The sequence below is a fragment of the Strix aluco genome, chromosome 1, assembly GCF_031877795.1.
Source record: "Strix aluco isolate bStrAlu1 chromosome 1, bStrAlu1.hap1, whole genome shotgun sequence".
In the NCBI taxonomy this organism is placed as follows: domain Eukaryota; kingdom Metazoa; phylum Chordata; class Aves; order Strigiformes; family Strigidae; genus Strix; species Strix aluco.
In genome coordinates, this window is record NC_133931.1 from 71,720,305 (window position 1) to 71,739,095 (window position 18,791).

At 40.1% G+C, this 18,791-nt stretch overlaps 1 protein-coding gene across 2 annotated transcripts in view; it reads left to right on the forward strand.

The window, feature by feature from the left end:
* Window positions 1-272: 272 nt before the first annotated feature.
* Window positions 273-18,791, forward strand: part of MOCOS (molybdenum cofactor sulfurase) — a 231,927-nt gene continuing 213,408 nt past the window's right edge. For both annotated transcript variants that reach the window (XR_012623319.1, XM_074824831.1), the window contains exon 1: window positions 273-513. Coding sequence is in view for 1 of the 2 variants with exons in the window: in XM_074824831.1 (XP_074680932.1) it covers window positions 384-513 (130 nt within the window). In the remaining variant the exon portion in view is untranslated. The remainder of the gene's footprint in view (window positions 514-18,791) is intronic.

Here is an 18,791-nt window from a genome sequence, read left to right on the forward strand (position 1 = left end):
AGGCGGGTGGGGCCTGCACCCGCCAAACCGGCTGCGGCGGCTGCTGCTGCCGCCGCCCGGGCCAGGCCCGGCTCACGGCCACCCGCCAGCAGCGCCCGCCGCCTCCCTGCTCCGGCCCCAGCGGCGGGCTCGGCTGCGGCCGGACCGCACCGCGGCGGGCCCAGCCCCGGCCACCGCCCCCGGGGCAGGGCGGGCAGACGGGCAGCCCGGGGGCGGGAGGCGGGAGGAGCGAGGGGCGGCCGGGCCGTGCTGGGCCGGTGGCAGCGCCTGCCCGCAGTCCCTGCCTGCAGCGCTGCCGGCAGGGCGGCTCCGCTGCTCGGGCACGGCCGCGCTGGTGTTTTTGTCAGAATTTCTCTCCCCGCCTCCCGCCTGCGGCTCGCGGCATGGCTGGGGCGCCTCGGAGGGAGCCGCTCTCCTTCCGCGCCTTCCAGGCCGCCTGCCCGCCCGGGTACAGCTACGGGTACGGCGGCGGCCTGCGCAGCCTCCGGGAGCGCGAGTTCCCTCGGCTCCGAGGTACCGCGGGGCGGGCGCAGCCCTGAGGGGCGGGCGAGGGGCGGGCAGGGCCGCGGGGGGCGGGCCGGGGGAGGCCCGGGGCGGTCCCGCCTCGCCTCGTCCCCGGGCGAGAAGTTTCTGGTGCGAGGGAGCGGCGGGGGAAGGGAGGGGCGCGGGCACGAAGCGCCGGCCTCGCCTCGCTGCAGCCCCCTCAGCGACACGGCGGGGGGCCCTCTCCCTCCCTTTCCCTTTCCCTCTCTCCCTCTCTCCCTCTCTCCCTCTCTCCCTCTCTCCCTCTCTCCCTCTCCACCTTCCTCCCCCTTCCTTCCCCTCTCTCCCCCACTTCCCCCCTCGCCTCCCTCTTCCCTCTCCCTCCCCACCACAAGTGCCCTGGAGGTGCTGTGAGTTCAGTAAGAAGATTTATGTACAGCAAGATACAGAGCAAAATAATAAGGGGGAGCGGGAAGGAAAATTAAAATGGTAAAACAGCTAAAGGTTTGTGGTTAGGTCTTGGTAAACTACTTTTACAGGTTATATAGATTTCCCCTTCCCCCAACATTACATGCGGCTTGAACATATCAAAAGCTAAATGTGATGAACATATTATAATAATTTATTTTACTTAAAGACATATTAATGCCCGAGATACTAGCACTTCAAAATACAGAAAAGACAGAGTAGAGAGCAGAGTAAGTAACATCAGTTTGGACGTCCTGAAACTGTTATTTAGGCCATTCTTTGTGTTAAGAGTTTCGTGTTACTGCTCCTTTTTGTCATTTTGAATTTTGGTGGTCGAATGTAAGAGCAGGCTTTCTCATACACAGGTGTTTGGTAAAGAATGGAGTTACAGTTTGTCTCTAGAGCAATGTGGAAAAAAATTAATTTTAAGCAGCAGTTTGAGGAACTTTAAGATTCAGTACATTAATTTGACAGTCTGGTATTAGTCATATTAGTTGCATCAGTGAAAGTTTGATAACAAGAAACTGCTTGTCCTAAATTGAGGCCAAGATTCTGAAAAGTGGGTGCTTTGTAAATGAAACATTGTTTAGACATATAAGCAGATGGCTTTTCACAACTCCTGAGAATCAGGCTCGTTTCTCATGAGGCTCCCCAGTTTTGAAATAAAGTGTATCTGCTGACGAATGATGTCTGGTGAATCAGTCTGGGTTCCCGAGTGGAGGTCACTGCAAAGGCAGAGCATTCAGAATTTACCTCTATTTGAAAATGTTTTGGCTAACGTAGGCTACTGAGTTACACTTTGGTCATGCAACCTACTAAAATAAGATGTGGATGATAGATAATTTAGAATATTTCCAGAAAAAGATAAACAAAACCAAATACAGGGTATAAAATAGAATCTGTCATAATACTAGCTACTTGAAATCACATAATAGTCTATGGTAAGGTGACCTAGGTGGCAAATTCCTTCTGCCCTTTGTTTACCCTTTGTTTAACATGTTACTCAATTCATAAATCATCATCCATTTGTCTTGAAAGCTTGTCACCTCCATAAGGAAGACCACTGTCCTTAACTGGTCAATGTACATACACGTGGCGTCCTGTATGGGATTCTTGTCTTAAAAACAGGGGCATATCTTCTCTAGTCAAGAACTTGTGCCTTTAAGTGATGCCAGTAGTGCCAAATGAAAGGCGTCTGGGAACAGATTCCTAGGCCAAGTGTGTAAGGTTGAGTGTTCCCTGCCTTACCCATCTGTTTTGTCTCAGAGCTGACTAGTTGGACTAGTCCAGGACAGAGTCCAGGAGCTGGCTGATAGTGGAGTAGTGTGGATGATAAGCATGTTGCTTGTACTTATTCCTTGGCCTCCTTTTATTTAGCCCTGTAGCTGTATCCCCGCTTGCTGAAGGTCTTGACACACTGATGTTGATGTTATAAAATGTCTTTTAAAGCTCTAGGTCTTTGTTACTTTGCTGAAATAAGGCAAAGAAAAGGTGGCTGATGTACAGATTGGCAGCAACAATAGTAAGTAAAGGGGTCTTCTCTGAGTGACTTGCAAAAAACTCGTGGGGCTTTGAAGTATTTAGCTACTTAAGCATTTTCAGTAGCGTGCCAGAACACGTGGGTTGGGAGATGAGGTAGAAGTTTTACATCTCTGGTGGCCTCAGGTCACCTTTATGGGTAAGTCCTGATTGTACAAACACTCATTCACTAAGGAACCTGTAGTTGGGGTTGATCTCTGCTGGGTGTCTCCCTATTGCACAAAGGTGCTGCAATTTAATCCCTTCTAGTAAAAAGCAATCTTAACTAGTATCACAGAATCACAGAATCATCTAGGTTGGAAAGGACCTTGAAGATCATCCAGTCCAACCATTAACCTAACACTGACAGTTCCCAACTACACCATATCACTAAGCGCTGAGTCGACCCGCGTCTTAAACACCTCCAGGGATGGGGACTCCACCACCTCCCTGGGCAGCCCATTCCACTAGGCAAAAGAGAAAGAGCTGTATTTTTAGGTAGTTAACAATATTGTCTTGCTCTGTCTGTTTATTTGGGGTATGCCTCAAAGATCTTTCCATCATTAAAGTTGGATAAAAATCCAGATTTTGCTGCTCACTTTTTATGTGAACAGAATTTCTAGAGTCCCTGTGTAGATATCCATGAATTAGGCCTAATGCTTAATTTTGGAAGTATTATCTTCTAATGAGCCGCATGTGATAATAATTATTATTGCATATCAATGTATTTGTTTCTTTCTGATTGTTGATACTTGGTGGTATCCACTAAGGATATCTTGTGCAAATGATGTTCTCTGGGGAAGGCAGAAACGTTTTCTGTGTTACCTTACCCTGTGTGCCTTAGCTTGCATGGTGCTAGTGGTTCTGTTGTAGCTCTAGTATGAATAGTTGCATTCTATTTGCAACTAGTTGCAGTATGAATAGAGAAGAAGGTACAACAGATGCATGCAGGGAATACTGGCTACCGGACATACTATAGAACGAGGATTTTTCAAAGGTTGTCTACCTGTGGTCCTATCAAAGTCTATGGGAGTTTCACTCTTGGCTCCATTAGGCTCGTGCTGAGTATGTTGGGGATTTCCCATTCAGGTTTTGTGAAGGGATAAAAGGAACTACTTTACTTCCTTGAATCAGCAGGGGTCTGTCTGTTTTGGCACAGAAGCCTTAAATTTTACCTTTTAAGCCAAAGTTTATCTTCACTTTTGTAATTCAAGGGCTGTTAGCTGATGGCTAGAGCAGCCCCTTCTAAAAATATACGTGGAGTCTGTGAAACGGATCCCTGTTTCACAGGCAGCAGCGTATGCGCAATATGTGACCTTGACTTTAATCTTGTGAGCCGCGTACCCTTATCTGCAGTGTAGGATTGTAAATTGTGCTTTAGAAATGGATAAAGAAATCAGCGGGAGTTTATAGGTTCTGTTGTTAAGTAATGGGGATGAATATGCTTCTATGATGTTTATCATAGCAAAGAAAGTATCAGCTTTATTTTGTGTCGTAGTTTTAAAAAAGAAAAAGCTGCCATGTGATTTGCGGTGCAGCATTTAATCCCAAGATACCTTTCCAGTTTCAGCTGTGTTGCAGTATTCTCCTCTAAGATAGCTGTGTCCATTTCAGTGGGAGCTTTCCAAGAGCGATAAGCAGTGGCTACCCATCCCCCAAATAAAAACTAGTGCGTAGTAGCAAACACATATTCTTTAAGGGCTGCTTACTCTTTGAAGATAGTATATAACTAAGGTAAGATGCGCTGTCACGTTTAATGTCAAATCGGTCACTGTCCCGTACTTAACAAGTCATGTGACAAATCATGTATTACCTTAGTAGTATGAACATTTGTGATATACATGATTACATACAACTAACAATAATAATGTAGCTTGCGTGTTAAACAAAAAGGCAAACTAAGCTTTGAGTAACAGAATTGGCCTTTGTTTCTTTGAAACTCAAATGATGTCCCATGAACTGGTTGCCTGTATGAGAGCTTATTCTATTGTTCAGTTAAGGAGTAGCTGTGTACTGGATCTGACCTTACACAAAAATAAGATTTTTTTACTCATATTGCTGGTAATTGTTTGCACCGAGACTTTTCCTGTAAGTAGGAGAATGGGAAAAGCAGGTCTTCTCCATGCACTTCAGTTAGTCCTCAGTGGCTCAGTTAGGAAAGGTCAGTTCTGTCCTCTGAGAACAGAAAAGCCTATCTGTTTGTCACATTTGGGGTAATCTGGTGTTTTGGCTGAATTTCAGAAGTAGGAAATACATTCTGGTGTGTCAGCTCAGAGTAACTTTGTTTATAGGTAGCTGTTGCTCACATTTTATGAAACTTGTGAAGATGAGCGTACTGTGAGCCTGAAGAGTTGTGCTCACCTCTTGACTGCAAATGTAGTCATGCCCTCAGTTTCTCTACTGCTGTGCCAGTTTGCTTGCCTTGTCAAACCAGAAATTCTACCAGCCTTGTGTCTGAGGATTTTTTTCTCTTTTTGTTAAAAAAATATATTTGGAATATTTTCTGTATCCTAAAATAATTTTAATTTTGTTTTTTTACATCTGCAGAGGCTGATTTTTGGGTTTTTTTTAAGACCATTCTGTTTTATCTGGTACCTGTCTTCTGCTTGTGTTTATGTTACTTTCTGCTGATTTCCTAATTGTTAATAATTTTTATCTGTGGATGAATCCGTTCTATTTAACCTTTTTTCTTTTTCTTGAAGACTGACTCTGTGTGTTCAGCAAAATCTTTTATAGTTAGGTTCTTTGAGCAAGTTACCAATATGCAAGTCTCATCGTGCCATTTAAAAACCGGTTTGATAATGAGGTATAAGTTTATTTTGATTCATTGTTGTCTAAGGTCTATGCTGAACTAGAAGCAAGGCATGTGCCATTTTATGGTCAGATGCAATACTTAACTGTGAGTTCCCTGGAGCCCACCCACCCATTGCTGTCCAGAACTAAGCTAGGCAGCTACAGTCCTGGGAGAGACAGCATTGCCTGGAAAGGCAAAATGATTTCATCCACGTGCAGAGATTGGCATATGTTAATGTTAATTCAGTGCTTACGTCTCCTACCCAAAGGCGCAAAAGCAATGCATAAGGGAAGGATGAGGCTGCTTTTGTTGTCTCCTTGGAAGATTCAGGGTAGCTCGAAGAGCTGCTAATTGTGCTGGAAAGTAAGTCTCGCTGAGTTACTTCATCTCTAGCTCATCCTGAACAGAGAAGAAATCTTCTAAACCTCCCGTTTTGCGGTCTAAAGCAGAGAGCTCCTCCTCCTACCACTGTGCAAGGCTGGCTGGCTCTCCCCGCAGTGGCTGTGAGGTCTCTGGCTGGTAACGTCCTCTGCAGCCCCTCTGTCACAGCGTGATTTGATTCTGTGAAACACATTTGGCTTTTTGAGGGGAAAATATAGCAAAAGAAATTATATTTATATTGATTGCTGGTGGACACTTTGAAATGCTAGGACATCTGGGAAGACGTGTTTAGTGGGTGGAGAAGGTATTGTAAAAAGAAACTGTGGTATGGGAAGTGTCACAGCTATGTGACAAATGTTTTGTAAAAACCAATATATATGCTCATGTAAAGCCTTAACGCTTCCTGTCAATTTCAAGTCAGCAGTAGTTATCTAAATAAGCTATTATCTAAAGAATTGATATCAACAAGGAAGCGTGTGTGGAACATAAAGTGGATTTACCACCAAATTCAGTAGCAGCAACTGTGTGTTAGTTTCAGAGGTTTTCCTCTGCTACATAGAAGTAACAGGTACCGTTAAGGAATTTCTTGCCTTGCATTTCAGGGTTCAGGAGGCTATCGATGGTCTGCTCTGTGCAGGACTGATCTTTCAACTGATCACCCAGAGCTGGGTGATCTTTTGCACTTTGTGATGGGCACAGCTCTTTGTGAAGAGTAGTCATGGATATTGTCATTGTAATATTTCAGCAATGAATAAAGTTTTAGTTACTTTAAAGTTTTGCTAGAGGAAAAAAAAAAAATCCCTGAAAGATACAGGTAATGTCTTCTCTTTCTTGAATTGTATTACTCAGAGTAATATACATAATTCATTTTTAACTGTTGTAAGACCATATAAAGATGTTCACTCTACCATTACTCTGGCTCTATAATCACCTGTGTCACATAGTACAAGACATTTAAAACTCTGTCTGGAATACAGAAATGTTGAGCGAAAAAGCAAAGTACCAAACCACATAAACCTGATAGAGGTGATATGAACTCAGAATTTTCAGGTGTATTTTAAATAGTCAATCAGTTGTGACTAGATTCTTTACAACAGGAAATAATCATATATAGACATTAGATTTTTCAAATCAACATGTAGAGATTAAAAAAAATAATAGATTTGGAAAGATACTTTACAGAACTCCATAGACGCTGCAGGGTATCAGCCACCCGTTTAAAAAAATTGCACTTTTAATTAAAAGATACTTTATCTCTAAAATTAATGTCTGCACAAGATGTATATTAGTGCATGAAAGTATTGGAACGGGCAGATGTTTTATTTAGAAAAGCACAAGATGCCTTCTTATCTCTCACTCAGAAATTGGCAATGTACCAAAATCTTGTTCCTACAAAATCCCGCATCAGCGGTGCTTTCTTCCTTCCATTGCCTTTGCTTCCTCTTAGATTCTCCTGTTTGTCCTCCTCCATTGTTATGATGTTGCTATATGTGAGATGTGTATTGATTTCTTCCTAGCCTATTTCTGTATATTTCCATATTATGCATATCTGATTTAGTTTGGGGTTTTTTTAATATGAAATGTAATATTATTAATTAAAGAGTGTATGTAAGTTTTCAGACAAATGTGATCTACTTCTGGTGTCCCTGCACTTATACTGGAATTTCCTCTGCAAAATCAGAACCTGTCACGTGAAGCTCTTCAAATTTCCACTGTATGTTACGGTAGCGATTCCCGTATTTGAGCTGCTCGCCAGAATTCAAGGGTATTCCCAGTCTAAGGACAAAAAGACAAATGTAGAGGTGAGAGGTCAGTTTTTGTTGATCAGCTTGATTCATTGCATACTTGGTATCAGAGAGATGCTGCAGAGGTGTCACTTGGATGTGAAAAGACTGCCACTGAATTCAGGAAGACCATACTGCAGAGTGCTGCATAATAAAAAGCACTGATATGAGAGGCTGATAAATATGTAGACAGCACAGTATATTTGCAGAGCAGGAGGCTAGTGGGATGCTTAACTTGGAGATTATATTTAGGGAGTAGGATGCTGAGCTCTCAAATGTCTCAGGCTTTTTAAAATAGGTTGTCTTGGCCCAAGCCATCGATGCAGATGTTTTCCTTTATGTCACACTAAAATACTAGTAAGGTGAGTTTTTTTAATTTTTACACTTCACTGAACTTAGAAACTCAAAAATGGAACTAAAAAAAAAAGTTTCCTCTTAGGAATACATCAGCTTGGGATTGGTATAATTTTTTTTTCTCTTCCTAAGTTAATAATGCTGATAGTGTTACCACGTCTGCATATTGAGAACTGCAGACTGGTTCCTGTCACGTTTGTTAGGAGGAGAAGTGTTTTGTGGAGGTACTAAGAAAAACACGCTGTCAAGAACTGGAGGTGTGGGAAAGGGATGTCAGAGATATGGAGAAACGGGTATAGCAGGGCAGGGAAGCATAAAGACAGGCCACAAAGCAGTAAAAAGTCAGACTTAATTAGTTTCGTTGCTAATAAGGCAAGTTGTTACACTCCTGGCAGTATTTGTGGCAGCCCAGCTAGATCCTGTGCCGTGGTGCTCTTTGCCCCTTCACCTTCCGTCCTGCCATAGAGAAGCGATGGTCTGCAGGGTGCCTGCTACCCCAGGCAGGCAGCTGTTGTGAGAGTGTCATGCAGGAAAATGTTAAGTCACTTTTTTTCTGGTATGTCAAATTCACATAGAAAATTGGAAGGCAAGTCTTTGGGAGAGAAATTTTTCTCTCCCCTCTATTTTATTTCTCCCTTCTTGCTTTCAGGGTTGTACTGACTCACTCCTCCTTTTTTATAGAAGCTAGAGGAGTATGGATTTTACAAGAGTGGTTTCTGTGCTCATTCAGATTAGTCCCTGGAGCAACAAGATCTAAAATGCTTTTAAAAGAAAGCTAAGAACATGACCAGACAGGATTTTTGTCACTTACGGTTTTCTTAAAAGAGAGAGATATCCAAGGCTGTGATGTTTTGGCAACATAGTTAGCTGAGGAAAGATGATTACGCAACTAAGCTTACTTCTTCTGGCAATATGCAGAATAATGTCCTAAATTAAAATTTGGAAAGATGACAGAAAGCTCATTTGGACAGGTATTCATTAATTAAATTAATGTTGTGTGAATTAATTTCATTAATGCACAATTAAACACCAAATATCACTGTTCGTACCCCTTTGCAAAGTTATGAACAGGTCAGGTGAAGTTACAGAGTCATCAGAAAGTTTGTCCTGTAATTTCTTCATGAGGAAGAAATTGAAGCTCAGGATTTTCCACTTTTTTATGTTCATGCCACGCAGTGCATTAAAGTTGTCATCATTCAGTAATTTGGAACTGATGGTATTAGTGGGTACAAATGCATGTTGCCTTCCTTTAAAAACAAGGACTTTGTATTGCTGATGAGTAAAATACGCTGTTCATCTGCTGTGCCGTTCATTTCCCAAGTAACTTATTAAGGAGTGTAACTTATTAAGTAACTTATTAAACATATGACTGGGAGTGACATTTTTATTATTTGTATATCTGCTTGTAATTTCTTTTAGTGTAAACAATTAGAATTGTCACAAAACAAAATGTTACTCCTCTGCTCTGGCAGTATGTAACTTTTTAAAAATCTGTCATCGTCTTTGATTCATCACATGCTAGGAAAACACTCGTTACAGATTTACTCAATGTAGGAGTGTGTAAACCCAGTGAGCAGAATGGGAGACTCTTCTTAATACTCCGTCTGACCTCAGTAATGATGGACAATGTGCTTTGATAATGCATGTTGCCTTCTCATGAGACTGGATAAAAGCAGATAAATAAGAGTGGTTAACTAACAAGACCTGCCTGCCTGATGGACTGAAAGGAGTAAAATTAAAGACTGCATGAAAAAGGAGCCTTGGCCAGCCACAGACATGCTACTTTCCCCCCCCCACACATAAACCCCCTAGTATTACGTGCTGGGAAGCTGACCGAACTGATGTTCAGACAAAACTGTACATAGATTATTGCACGCCATTGTTACTTGGTCATAGAGTTTGTGTTCACAAACAAACAAAACTTTTGATTAATGAATAACAGCTTTTAAATGCATTCCCTTAAGAATGCGAATGCCTGAGAAGTAATGTATTGTGGAAGGTGGTCATGAAATGTAGCAATATGATAATAATCCTATTCTTATCACCTTAGCATGGATGTTTAGTGACAGGTACAATGCTGCTGAGACAGCTTAATAATGCAAATGCAGGATGACTGGTTGCCCTTCTAAAAATGAGATAATTTAATACTAGTATAAGTGAAGAAAAACATAGGCCATTTAAATTCATCAGAAGTGAATTGGAAGACTTGCAGTACCTAAGAAATAAACTAAAAACCATGTGAGATATCTTTTGGGTAATGTGAAATTAAATGCAAGATACTTTAAAACACAAAAATAACCTTTAAGGGATGGCTGCAAAGGTTTATTTTGAAGATAGAATAAGGAAAGAAAGAGAGTGACACATCTGAACTGCACAGTAGCAGACTTTCCTTTTTCCTGGGGCAGAGCAGCCCCCGTGAGTGGGACTCACAAACTCCTTTCCATTCTGTTGTTTACAACTATTTCTGATTTGACTGAAGTGCATGTCCCTGCCAGTTTGTTTTTTTTCTGGTAATGAAATGAAGCCCTCTATTTTAAGGATTGTTAACTATCTAGTTAATGTGCGATCAGTGAACTGTCTTGGTATCTCTCCAGACTCACCAAGAGCAGGAATACAGAAGGAAGGGAGAAAAACTATGACAGTTGTAATGGGAAAATCACGTGGTATGTACGTTAAATGACCCCAAAAGCCATCATAGTTTGCAAAGCTGGAGTCTTTGTGAGAATCTTTCTTTTTGCTTTTTTTAGATTTTTTGAGGAAGTTGTCTTTGATGTAGGTCTTGTTGAAACCACGGCAATATATCTGTCATTTCTTGGGGAAATGAATTGCATATTTCAGTGAAACTATTCCAAGTTCATACTCAGGTGAAGCTCTCTAAAGTGTATCTGCTCTTTGTCCTTCAGGGTCCAGTTCCAGAATAACAGATTACCTTCTCTAATGATCAGAAAATTAATAATTTGTTTTTCTTCTGCAGAGTAAACCCAGCGTAAAGGTTCTGATTTGGGGTTTAGGTTGAAATTTAGCTTTTTATTATTTAGAATAGCAGCTACTGATGTAGTCACACCTATCTAATGGCTCTACGGCGTTGAAGGGATTACCATGCATTGAAGTGGTTCTCCTATGAACAAAGCACTGCGATTTTAACTCCAACATAAAAGAAATCTATTTTTTGGGAAGCACCCTTTTTTTTTTTTTTTTTGATCATAACAACAATTTAGGATTTGTGAAATATTTTCCTTGAGAACGGTTGATCATGAGTGGCGATTCCTGTTTCAGTTGCATTCTTTAAAGCCTCTCCAGTCTCTGTAAAACACAGAGCTGAAGGAGGAGATGGGGTATGAGGAAAGGGAAAGAAGGCAGATGTCTGGGACAAAAAGCAAGCTTCTTTAATATTCCTTTTCATGTCACAGCTATTTCAATAGTAACTTTCACAGTCAAGTTTAGTTTTAAACTTTCTGTCTTCTATTTCTGTAGAAGCCTAAGGGGTTTTGGTTGGAAATAGAATTTAAAGTGATCTTTGAGTATAAACTACTGCTTGGAAAGAAACCAGACTTCTGGGAGTGAGGAAGGAAGTAATGGTGATTTTATTAGGATCTGCCTTATGTCCAGGCTCGGTGAAGCTCATCTGCAGAGCACTGCAAGCATCACTGCACCACAGGGCTGTGGAACCAACACTGTCTTCTGGTGAGCACTACTGTGGACCTGGCTTCATCTGACCTGCTAGGAGAGATGTGGGGACGGAAGACAAAGCCTTCCTGTGGCACCACAGGAACCCTCCTTGAGATGTAGGCAGTATAAAAACAAACCCTCCCTCCAGCCCCCATTTTTCATTATCAACTTGCCCAAAGGGTGGGTCTAATCCAGTGAAATGCTTTCTAAGGGGTGAAGCCATCTATTTCTCCCTCTTATAACACCCTCTTGGTTATCCTTAGAAGCCTGTAATAGTATGAGGTTGAGTACTTCATGAATGATGAAAAAATATAAGTCCTAGTGAGTTATATCAATAGTTTTTTTTTCTGAGTTTCCTTTCCATCTGGTATTTTTTAAGGGTTAGGAGAAAACTTCCCCTCCTTGCCCCCCAAATGTCAAATTTAAAACCACCTGTTTTTGTTGGCGTATTTATATTCTGATTAGATCAAATGAAAGGCAGAGCCAGCTTTTTAGCTTGTGGGAACTGAAGCTACCCATTAAAAAAAAATTAAGAAAACCTCTGTTCCTTTGCATGTGTGGACTGTTGCAGAGTTCACAGTGTGTAATGCTTGTTTGGAGGCACTCGGTCAATTCTCCGAGCTTTGCATCACTGAATGTGACAACTCCAGAGAGATTAAATAGCTGTTACCATCAGAAATTTAATCAGTTTTTCTTCCATTTCTGCAAGTACAGAGAAGGATGGGTGTACTTGTAAAGTGCCATGAGGATCACATGCAGCACTTCCTGGATAAACTTCAGTGCCACTGAAATGAGGGAAACGGTACCAAATAATCTCATGACAGCTGTCATATTTCCAGAAGTGTCTGATCAAATTTTTAATCTGAATGCTACATACCTTGTGGGCACATCCAACCTCTAATATCAGTCACTTCTGCTTCCGTTTCCTTCCATTCTAGAGGTACAAATGTGTTTATGTAATAAACTAATCAAATAGCAGTTAATTTACAATGATCTTCAGTTTTTGTATTTCAGTGTTACATGTAAAACTATTTATAATGAGTGGGGATTAGGAAATTGGAGAAAAACCTGCCTTTGGCTAATTCCCACTTCTTCAAATGCCTCCTAAACTTTATGTTTATAGAACTTATTGTGTCTTTAAAAATTATCTGGGTTCTTACATGGGTTATATTGAAACAGCATGAGAATTTCTCAAATGAATAAAATTGATATCTGTAATATAGTTATAAAAAGCTTCCAGATATGAGGGGTGGGGCATGGAAGGGAGCTCTCTTGTTTTTTGCTTTAGGACAAGAGATTAGTTTTTATACTTCTTTTTTTTAATAATCTATCTACATGACTTGCGGTCTTTCTAGTCACTATGCATCTCCATTTTTTCTTTGGCTGTAGATTGAATTTCCCTGTAGTTGGAGAACAGAAATAGCTGAATCCAGAGAAAGTTTACTGTTTAGGCTCTTAATGTAAATGAGTTATGGACAGTGTTGTGTGCATTGAATCTACTTCACTGTGCTATATATATTCCTTGTGGAATGACTCAGAAGAAAACAGCAGTCTAGTCTAATGTATGTAGTCTCTGGATATGTGTTGGTTGGGGTTCCCAGCTTGTAGACAGGAATATGATGTGAGAAAAAATGACAGAATGAGAAAAAAAGGAGGAAAATATTCCTATCAAAACTGATTGTTTCTTACTGTCTTTTCACTGAACAGTCATTACAATGGATATATATATAAATATAAACAAATAAATACAAATAAATTGGTGTATATATATAAATCCAGGAATTTTAGTCTCACTGTGGTGAGAACACAAGGTGCCTAACAGTCATCTTTCTTAGCAGAAGGAAATAAGTGTTTAAAAATGGAAGAGGGATAGGGGGAAAAGAGCATGGGGTGAGGATGGGGAAAAATTTACACTTAATGCCTTTCTTGTATCCCTCTGTCAGCAGAAGTTGGAGAGAGGAAGCCCATAGTTTGCTCCTGTAGAAAAAAAAAAAAAAAAAAAAAATCTCTGTACACTGTGCAATAACTGATCTCATGAGGTTCACTTTATCATTTTATCCTGACTTTCTGTGGAGGCAAATACTAGATATCTGGTGTTTATACAAAATATTGAGAAATGGCCACTGTCTGTCTGGAAATGAACTTCCTCAAAGCAGGCGTCTCACATGAAACCTGTGTGATGTTCTGTGCAGCTAATTGCCTAGGTTCCTTCTAGGTTGACTACTGGGGAGCCACTAATTGCGTTAAGGTGGTGACTACATGACATAACAGGGATCACTCCCGTTCTGGTATTTATGGCACAAATTTGGAGAGCAGTTTTTAGAAGTAAATGGATCTGGAATTAAACATGTAGAACCAGTTATTCTATGTACTGGGTTGGATGCATTGTTTAAATTATCATTGTGTCAATATTTTGACCAAGCTTTTTTTCCCCCTTAGTAGTTAGAATTTTGGATACTCTTAATTTGAAAGGTGGTGGGGCAGATGACTGAACCAGATTTACAATGGATGTGATCTTACAATTTTTTGAAGATCAAGTCCTTCTTGAAGTAACTGTAACTATGACATACTAATTTTAAAATGTTTTTATTTAAACAATTTGATTTTGTGCTTCCTTTGCTTAGAGTTAAAATCTTTTCCCTTACATTTTCCAACCCTCTGACCCATACCTTGGCCTTCCTGTGCTCACTGGGAACCTTTAGTAACTATTTTAGAAGGTGGTGTTGATATGTTTAGGTGTGTTTCATTTTTACATCTCCTGGGTGATCCCTTTGGTGAAAAATGTTCATGCAGTTTTTCTAAAAATAAACAGGAATTACAAATGAATTTCATCTTAATGACAAATAAGTAGCTTTAAAATGCAAGTGATAAGAACTAAACTTACTGTTGTTGCCTTAAATGTACTTGTTTTGAGGGAATATGGTAATATTATGCCCGCAAGCACAAATTCAACAAAAAATAGAAATATTCAGGATATAATAAGAGCTCATTATAGAAACTCAGTAGTATTCTGTCATGTTTCTTCTAGTTATAGCTTTACACTATCAAGTCTAAGTATTTGAAAATTAACAACGCAGAAATTAGCTCTGAAATATTAGCAAATTACTATTACTTTTCCACTTATGATAATACTGTTTGTTATTCATTTGATCATTCATTGTAATAAATAATGTTCATCTCACTTAAAATTCCTCTCCATCCTCACTTCATGTTACAGAATCAATTCCTGAATTTCTTAGCTTGCATAACTCTCTACTTGCCACCTGGCATCCTTTGCCCATGTAAGGAGTAGGCATGTTCAGCAATCTCTGTTTTGTACAGCATCAGTAGAAGTGGTCTCTAAAGAAGGACCAGGCTTCAGCGTGGGTAGGGAACTCCAGCAGCTCCAGCATTTCAGTGTGGTTATGATAGGTATGGAGACTCCAGATACGAAATTGGTACTCATACTCAGGATCCAATCCAGTAGTCAGTTGTGGAAGCAGAGTATGTTATGTGTGGTTTTATCTAGATAGTATTTTCAAGTATCTTGTGTCAGAAACTGAGTAAGATACATTGTATGAATGTTGTGTCTGGTCTTGTTGTTTATTCAAATACGGCAAGACTATACAATTTGGGGGGAAGACCTTGATTTTTAAGTGCGGAATGTTTTCTCAGCTGCCTTCAGGCAAAACGCAATAGCTGGTGTTTTGGCAGAGCTGTGATTTTAAGCTCAGAGTTCAGACATTAGGGAAACTGTGGAATATTTGTTTTTCCATGCATAATCTTTTATTCATTCTCAAAGCTAGTGTAGTGTTAATGAGGCCATTTGTATTTAGCACTTTGAATAATTTATGGTGAAATTATAATTCTCTTTCATTTCTAATGTCGTTAGTATTGAAAGAAGCCCTTTAATTGAGAGGAATTATACCATGATTTAGTGAAGCACAGCAAAATATTCCTTAGGTGTATAGTTATAAAATTGGGATAAAGTTGTAATTGCTTTATTGCTGGGTCTGTAAAAAAAAAAAAAAAAATAAAAATGAAGAAGCAACTGCAAAACTCATTTTTGTAGGCAAAAGTATCCACTGGAAGGTTGTTACCAAACATGAAATTCTGTATATTTATATCAGTAGTGTCAGTCTATTACTGGGTTCATGATGCTCATATATTTGTATTCTCTTAGTACCAGCATAAATAGGATTAACTTCACAGGTGCCCCAAATCCTACTTTTATTTAAAGGTAGAGCATCCTGATAAACAAAGTTGCAAAGAAGAGTAGTTGACTGAATGGACTTGCATTGAGCTGAACAGCATTAGAACTCAATCCCCTGTACTGGAATTCTCTAGTGAATGCAAATTTATTCTAGTTATAAGTGTGCCAAACTCTCTTTAAAGATATCCGCCAGTAACTATGGTTAATGTGGGCATTTTAGTTACCTTTGTTTTGTTCTGTCTTTGAGGGGAAGGGAAGGGGCACTTAAGGTGAAGTTATCTTTTCTTTCTTTAGCAAAAGAAGCCCTGACAAAAACCAACTTTGGTATGTTATCAAAAGTTGGTATTGTTTTTGTTGAGTGTTGATGCTGTTCTGTAGACGTTAATTTTGATTAAGTGAGACTGAAAGCAGATGTGATGACTTCTAGGTTATCACTTTGCCAAAAACCTCAAAATGCACTGTTAGATAAGTGGTAGAGAAGAGAAGGTAGAAAAGAGCTGTAAGGGATGAGAGTCTCTAGATTCACATCTGCTTTTCCTTATGTTCTGCTACCAGAAGCAACATGAAAACATTAATTATCCTCTTAAGGGGATACTTAGGTACATACATTCGTATACCCACCTCAGTACTGCATACACAGACATATTTGTGCGTATTTGTAAATAGAGGTGTATATAATATGTGCTTGGAGGAAACACTTAATCACCTGTATGCCTTGAATACACTTCTGGAGCAGTTCTTCATTTGATGTAACCGACTCTAGTGAGCTGATTTATGTAATTTTGAGATTCTGTTGCTGTTGCCTGTTATTATATCCCTCCTACTCCTTTTGTCGATAGATTATTAAAAATGTTGCACTTTTTGAATTGATACCTGGACTTCTAGAGAGTGCATGCATACCCCAGAGACTGAAGATGTCCTGTAGATGCCATATGAGGAGATAGCAATATGAGCACCTGTTAATACCTTATTCAAGAAATCAGAATTTCATTTGTTTCAAAGGTCATTTAAGCTTCTGTGAAGATCATAACCCAGCTCTTTAACTTGGCCTGGAAGCAAAAAGGTAATCAGTGCAGTATGTTTAGGAAGTGCTGATTATAGCGTATTTGTTAATGGTTTAACTCATACAAAGTTCAGCAGAGCCTCACAATCACTTCAAAGGCTCTGCATCAGACCTTGATGCCTGTTCTCATGTTTGAATGGAGCTTGCTTCTTCTCCACAGAGGTGAGGTCTCTGTGACCTGAAGGCAAAGTTCTACTCTAGTTATTCATTGTGGTACAGCTGGAGACTCAATCAGACTTCGATTAGGTTCTTTTTGACTCACTGGACTTTGGAAAAGAGTTTTTTTGTCCTGTTACAGCCCTTCAGAGGTCGGAGAACCTGACCTCTGAAATGATAATATGTGTAGCTAATGCAAGGTAATATCTCTGGAGAAGCCACAAACTCTTGCTTCTAAACAGTATCCAGCAGTGGATTTTTGTTCTCCAAAGTTAGATTCCAAGTAATGGCCAAACCTCCAAAAGCTCTGTCAACAGACGCAGTGATTTTTAGTTTTCTTTCAGTAAGCTGTCACATGCCGGACATCAGTGAAGTTAAAAAATTAGAATATCTGGAAGCTGCATGCTGTTATTCCTATTAAAAGCAGGCCTGTGTTAGGTAGGATTTCTCTCACATACCACTGCGTTCAGGGCTAGTCATTAGGAAGGTGGTATTTTGTTACTTTTGTCAGAACTAGTTAAAAAATTTCTGCAGTTGTCATACTGTTTCAGAATTAAAAATTGTGGTTTACTGTAATGCTATTTTCTGATAATGTACCTTTTCATTCCTAGCACATTCCTGGAATGGTTGTTGAAGACTTTGAATCTGTGCTTGGGAAGACCCCTAATAAATGGAAAATAAGCTGTAGAAACTAGTTTAGGCCAAATAGAATAAGGTATTAACAGAACATTTATGCCAGTGTATAATTACATTCCTATTAAATTGTTGACAGAAACCTGTTTGTGGCTGCTAGATATTTATTTTTTGAGTGGGAAAAATCATGTTTTCCAGTTAGGTGATGCTTTTTGTACTGAAGTATTGTGCTGTTTGTGGAGGTATCAGGAAACCACAATAAGTCCTGAAAAATTTTACAAAATAATCCTCATTTCAAAAAAATGCCCAAATAAGAAATAAATTATTTAATGAGTTGTGTTATTGATGTCTGTATATCTAATGCTGTCTGTGAACTTCAGTAAAGGTAAAGCAATTGAACATAAACTTATCATTTAGATTGGTCTGTTTATAATTGAATAACTTTCACTTGAGGTAGCAGCTTGGATCAAATTACTGTAAAGTAAAAGTTAAACTGGTTTGCTCAGTGGGGAATCAGTGCCAAAAGACTTTATGATGGAAAAATGTTTAGATTAACCAAATACACATGCGCTAGAAGAGCTTATACATAGTTTTTTCATGCATACTTCCTATCTCCCTAATAAAATCTCAGTATTTCTGTGTCTTATTAAAATGACCATTAAAATTACCAGGGATACCCTCCATCAGGAGGCTAGACGCAGGAGAAAACATGGCAATGAGTGATGAGGAGAAGGCTGAGGTGCTTAATGCCTTCTTTGCCTCAGTCTTTAATAACAGGATTAGTGGTACTGAGGGAATCCAGCCTCCTCAGCCAGAAGACAGAGACTGGGAGAACGACCCCCCCGCATTCCAGGAGGAGATAGTCAGTGACCTGCTGCATCACATAGACATACACAAGTCTATGGGACCGGATGGGATACACCTGAGGGTGCTGAAGGAGCTGGCTGGGGTGCTTGCCAAGACGCTTTCCATCCTTTACCAGCAGTCCTGGCTGACCGGGGATGTGCCAACAGATTGGAAACTGGCCAGTGTGATGCCCATCTATAAGAAGGGTCGGAAGGATGATCCAGGAAATTACAGGCCTGTCAGCTTGACTTCAGTGCCCAGGAAGCTGATGGAGCAGCTCATCCTGAGTACCATCATACAAGACATGCGGGACAACCAAATGATCAGGCCCAGTCAGCATGGGTTTATGAAAGGCAGGTCCTGCTTGACAAACCTGATCTCCTTCTAAGACAGGGTGACAAAAACTGGCTGGATGGCCAAGCCCAAAGACTGGTGGCGAACGGAGTTAAA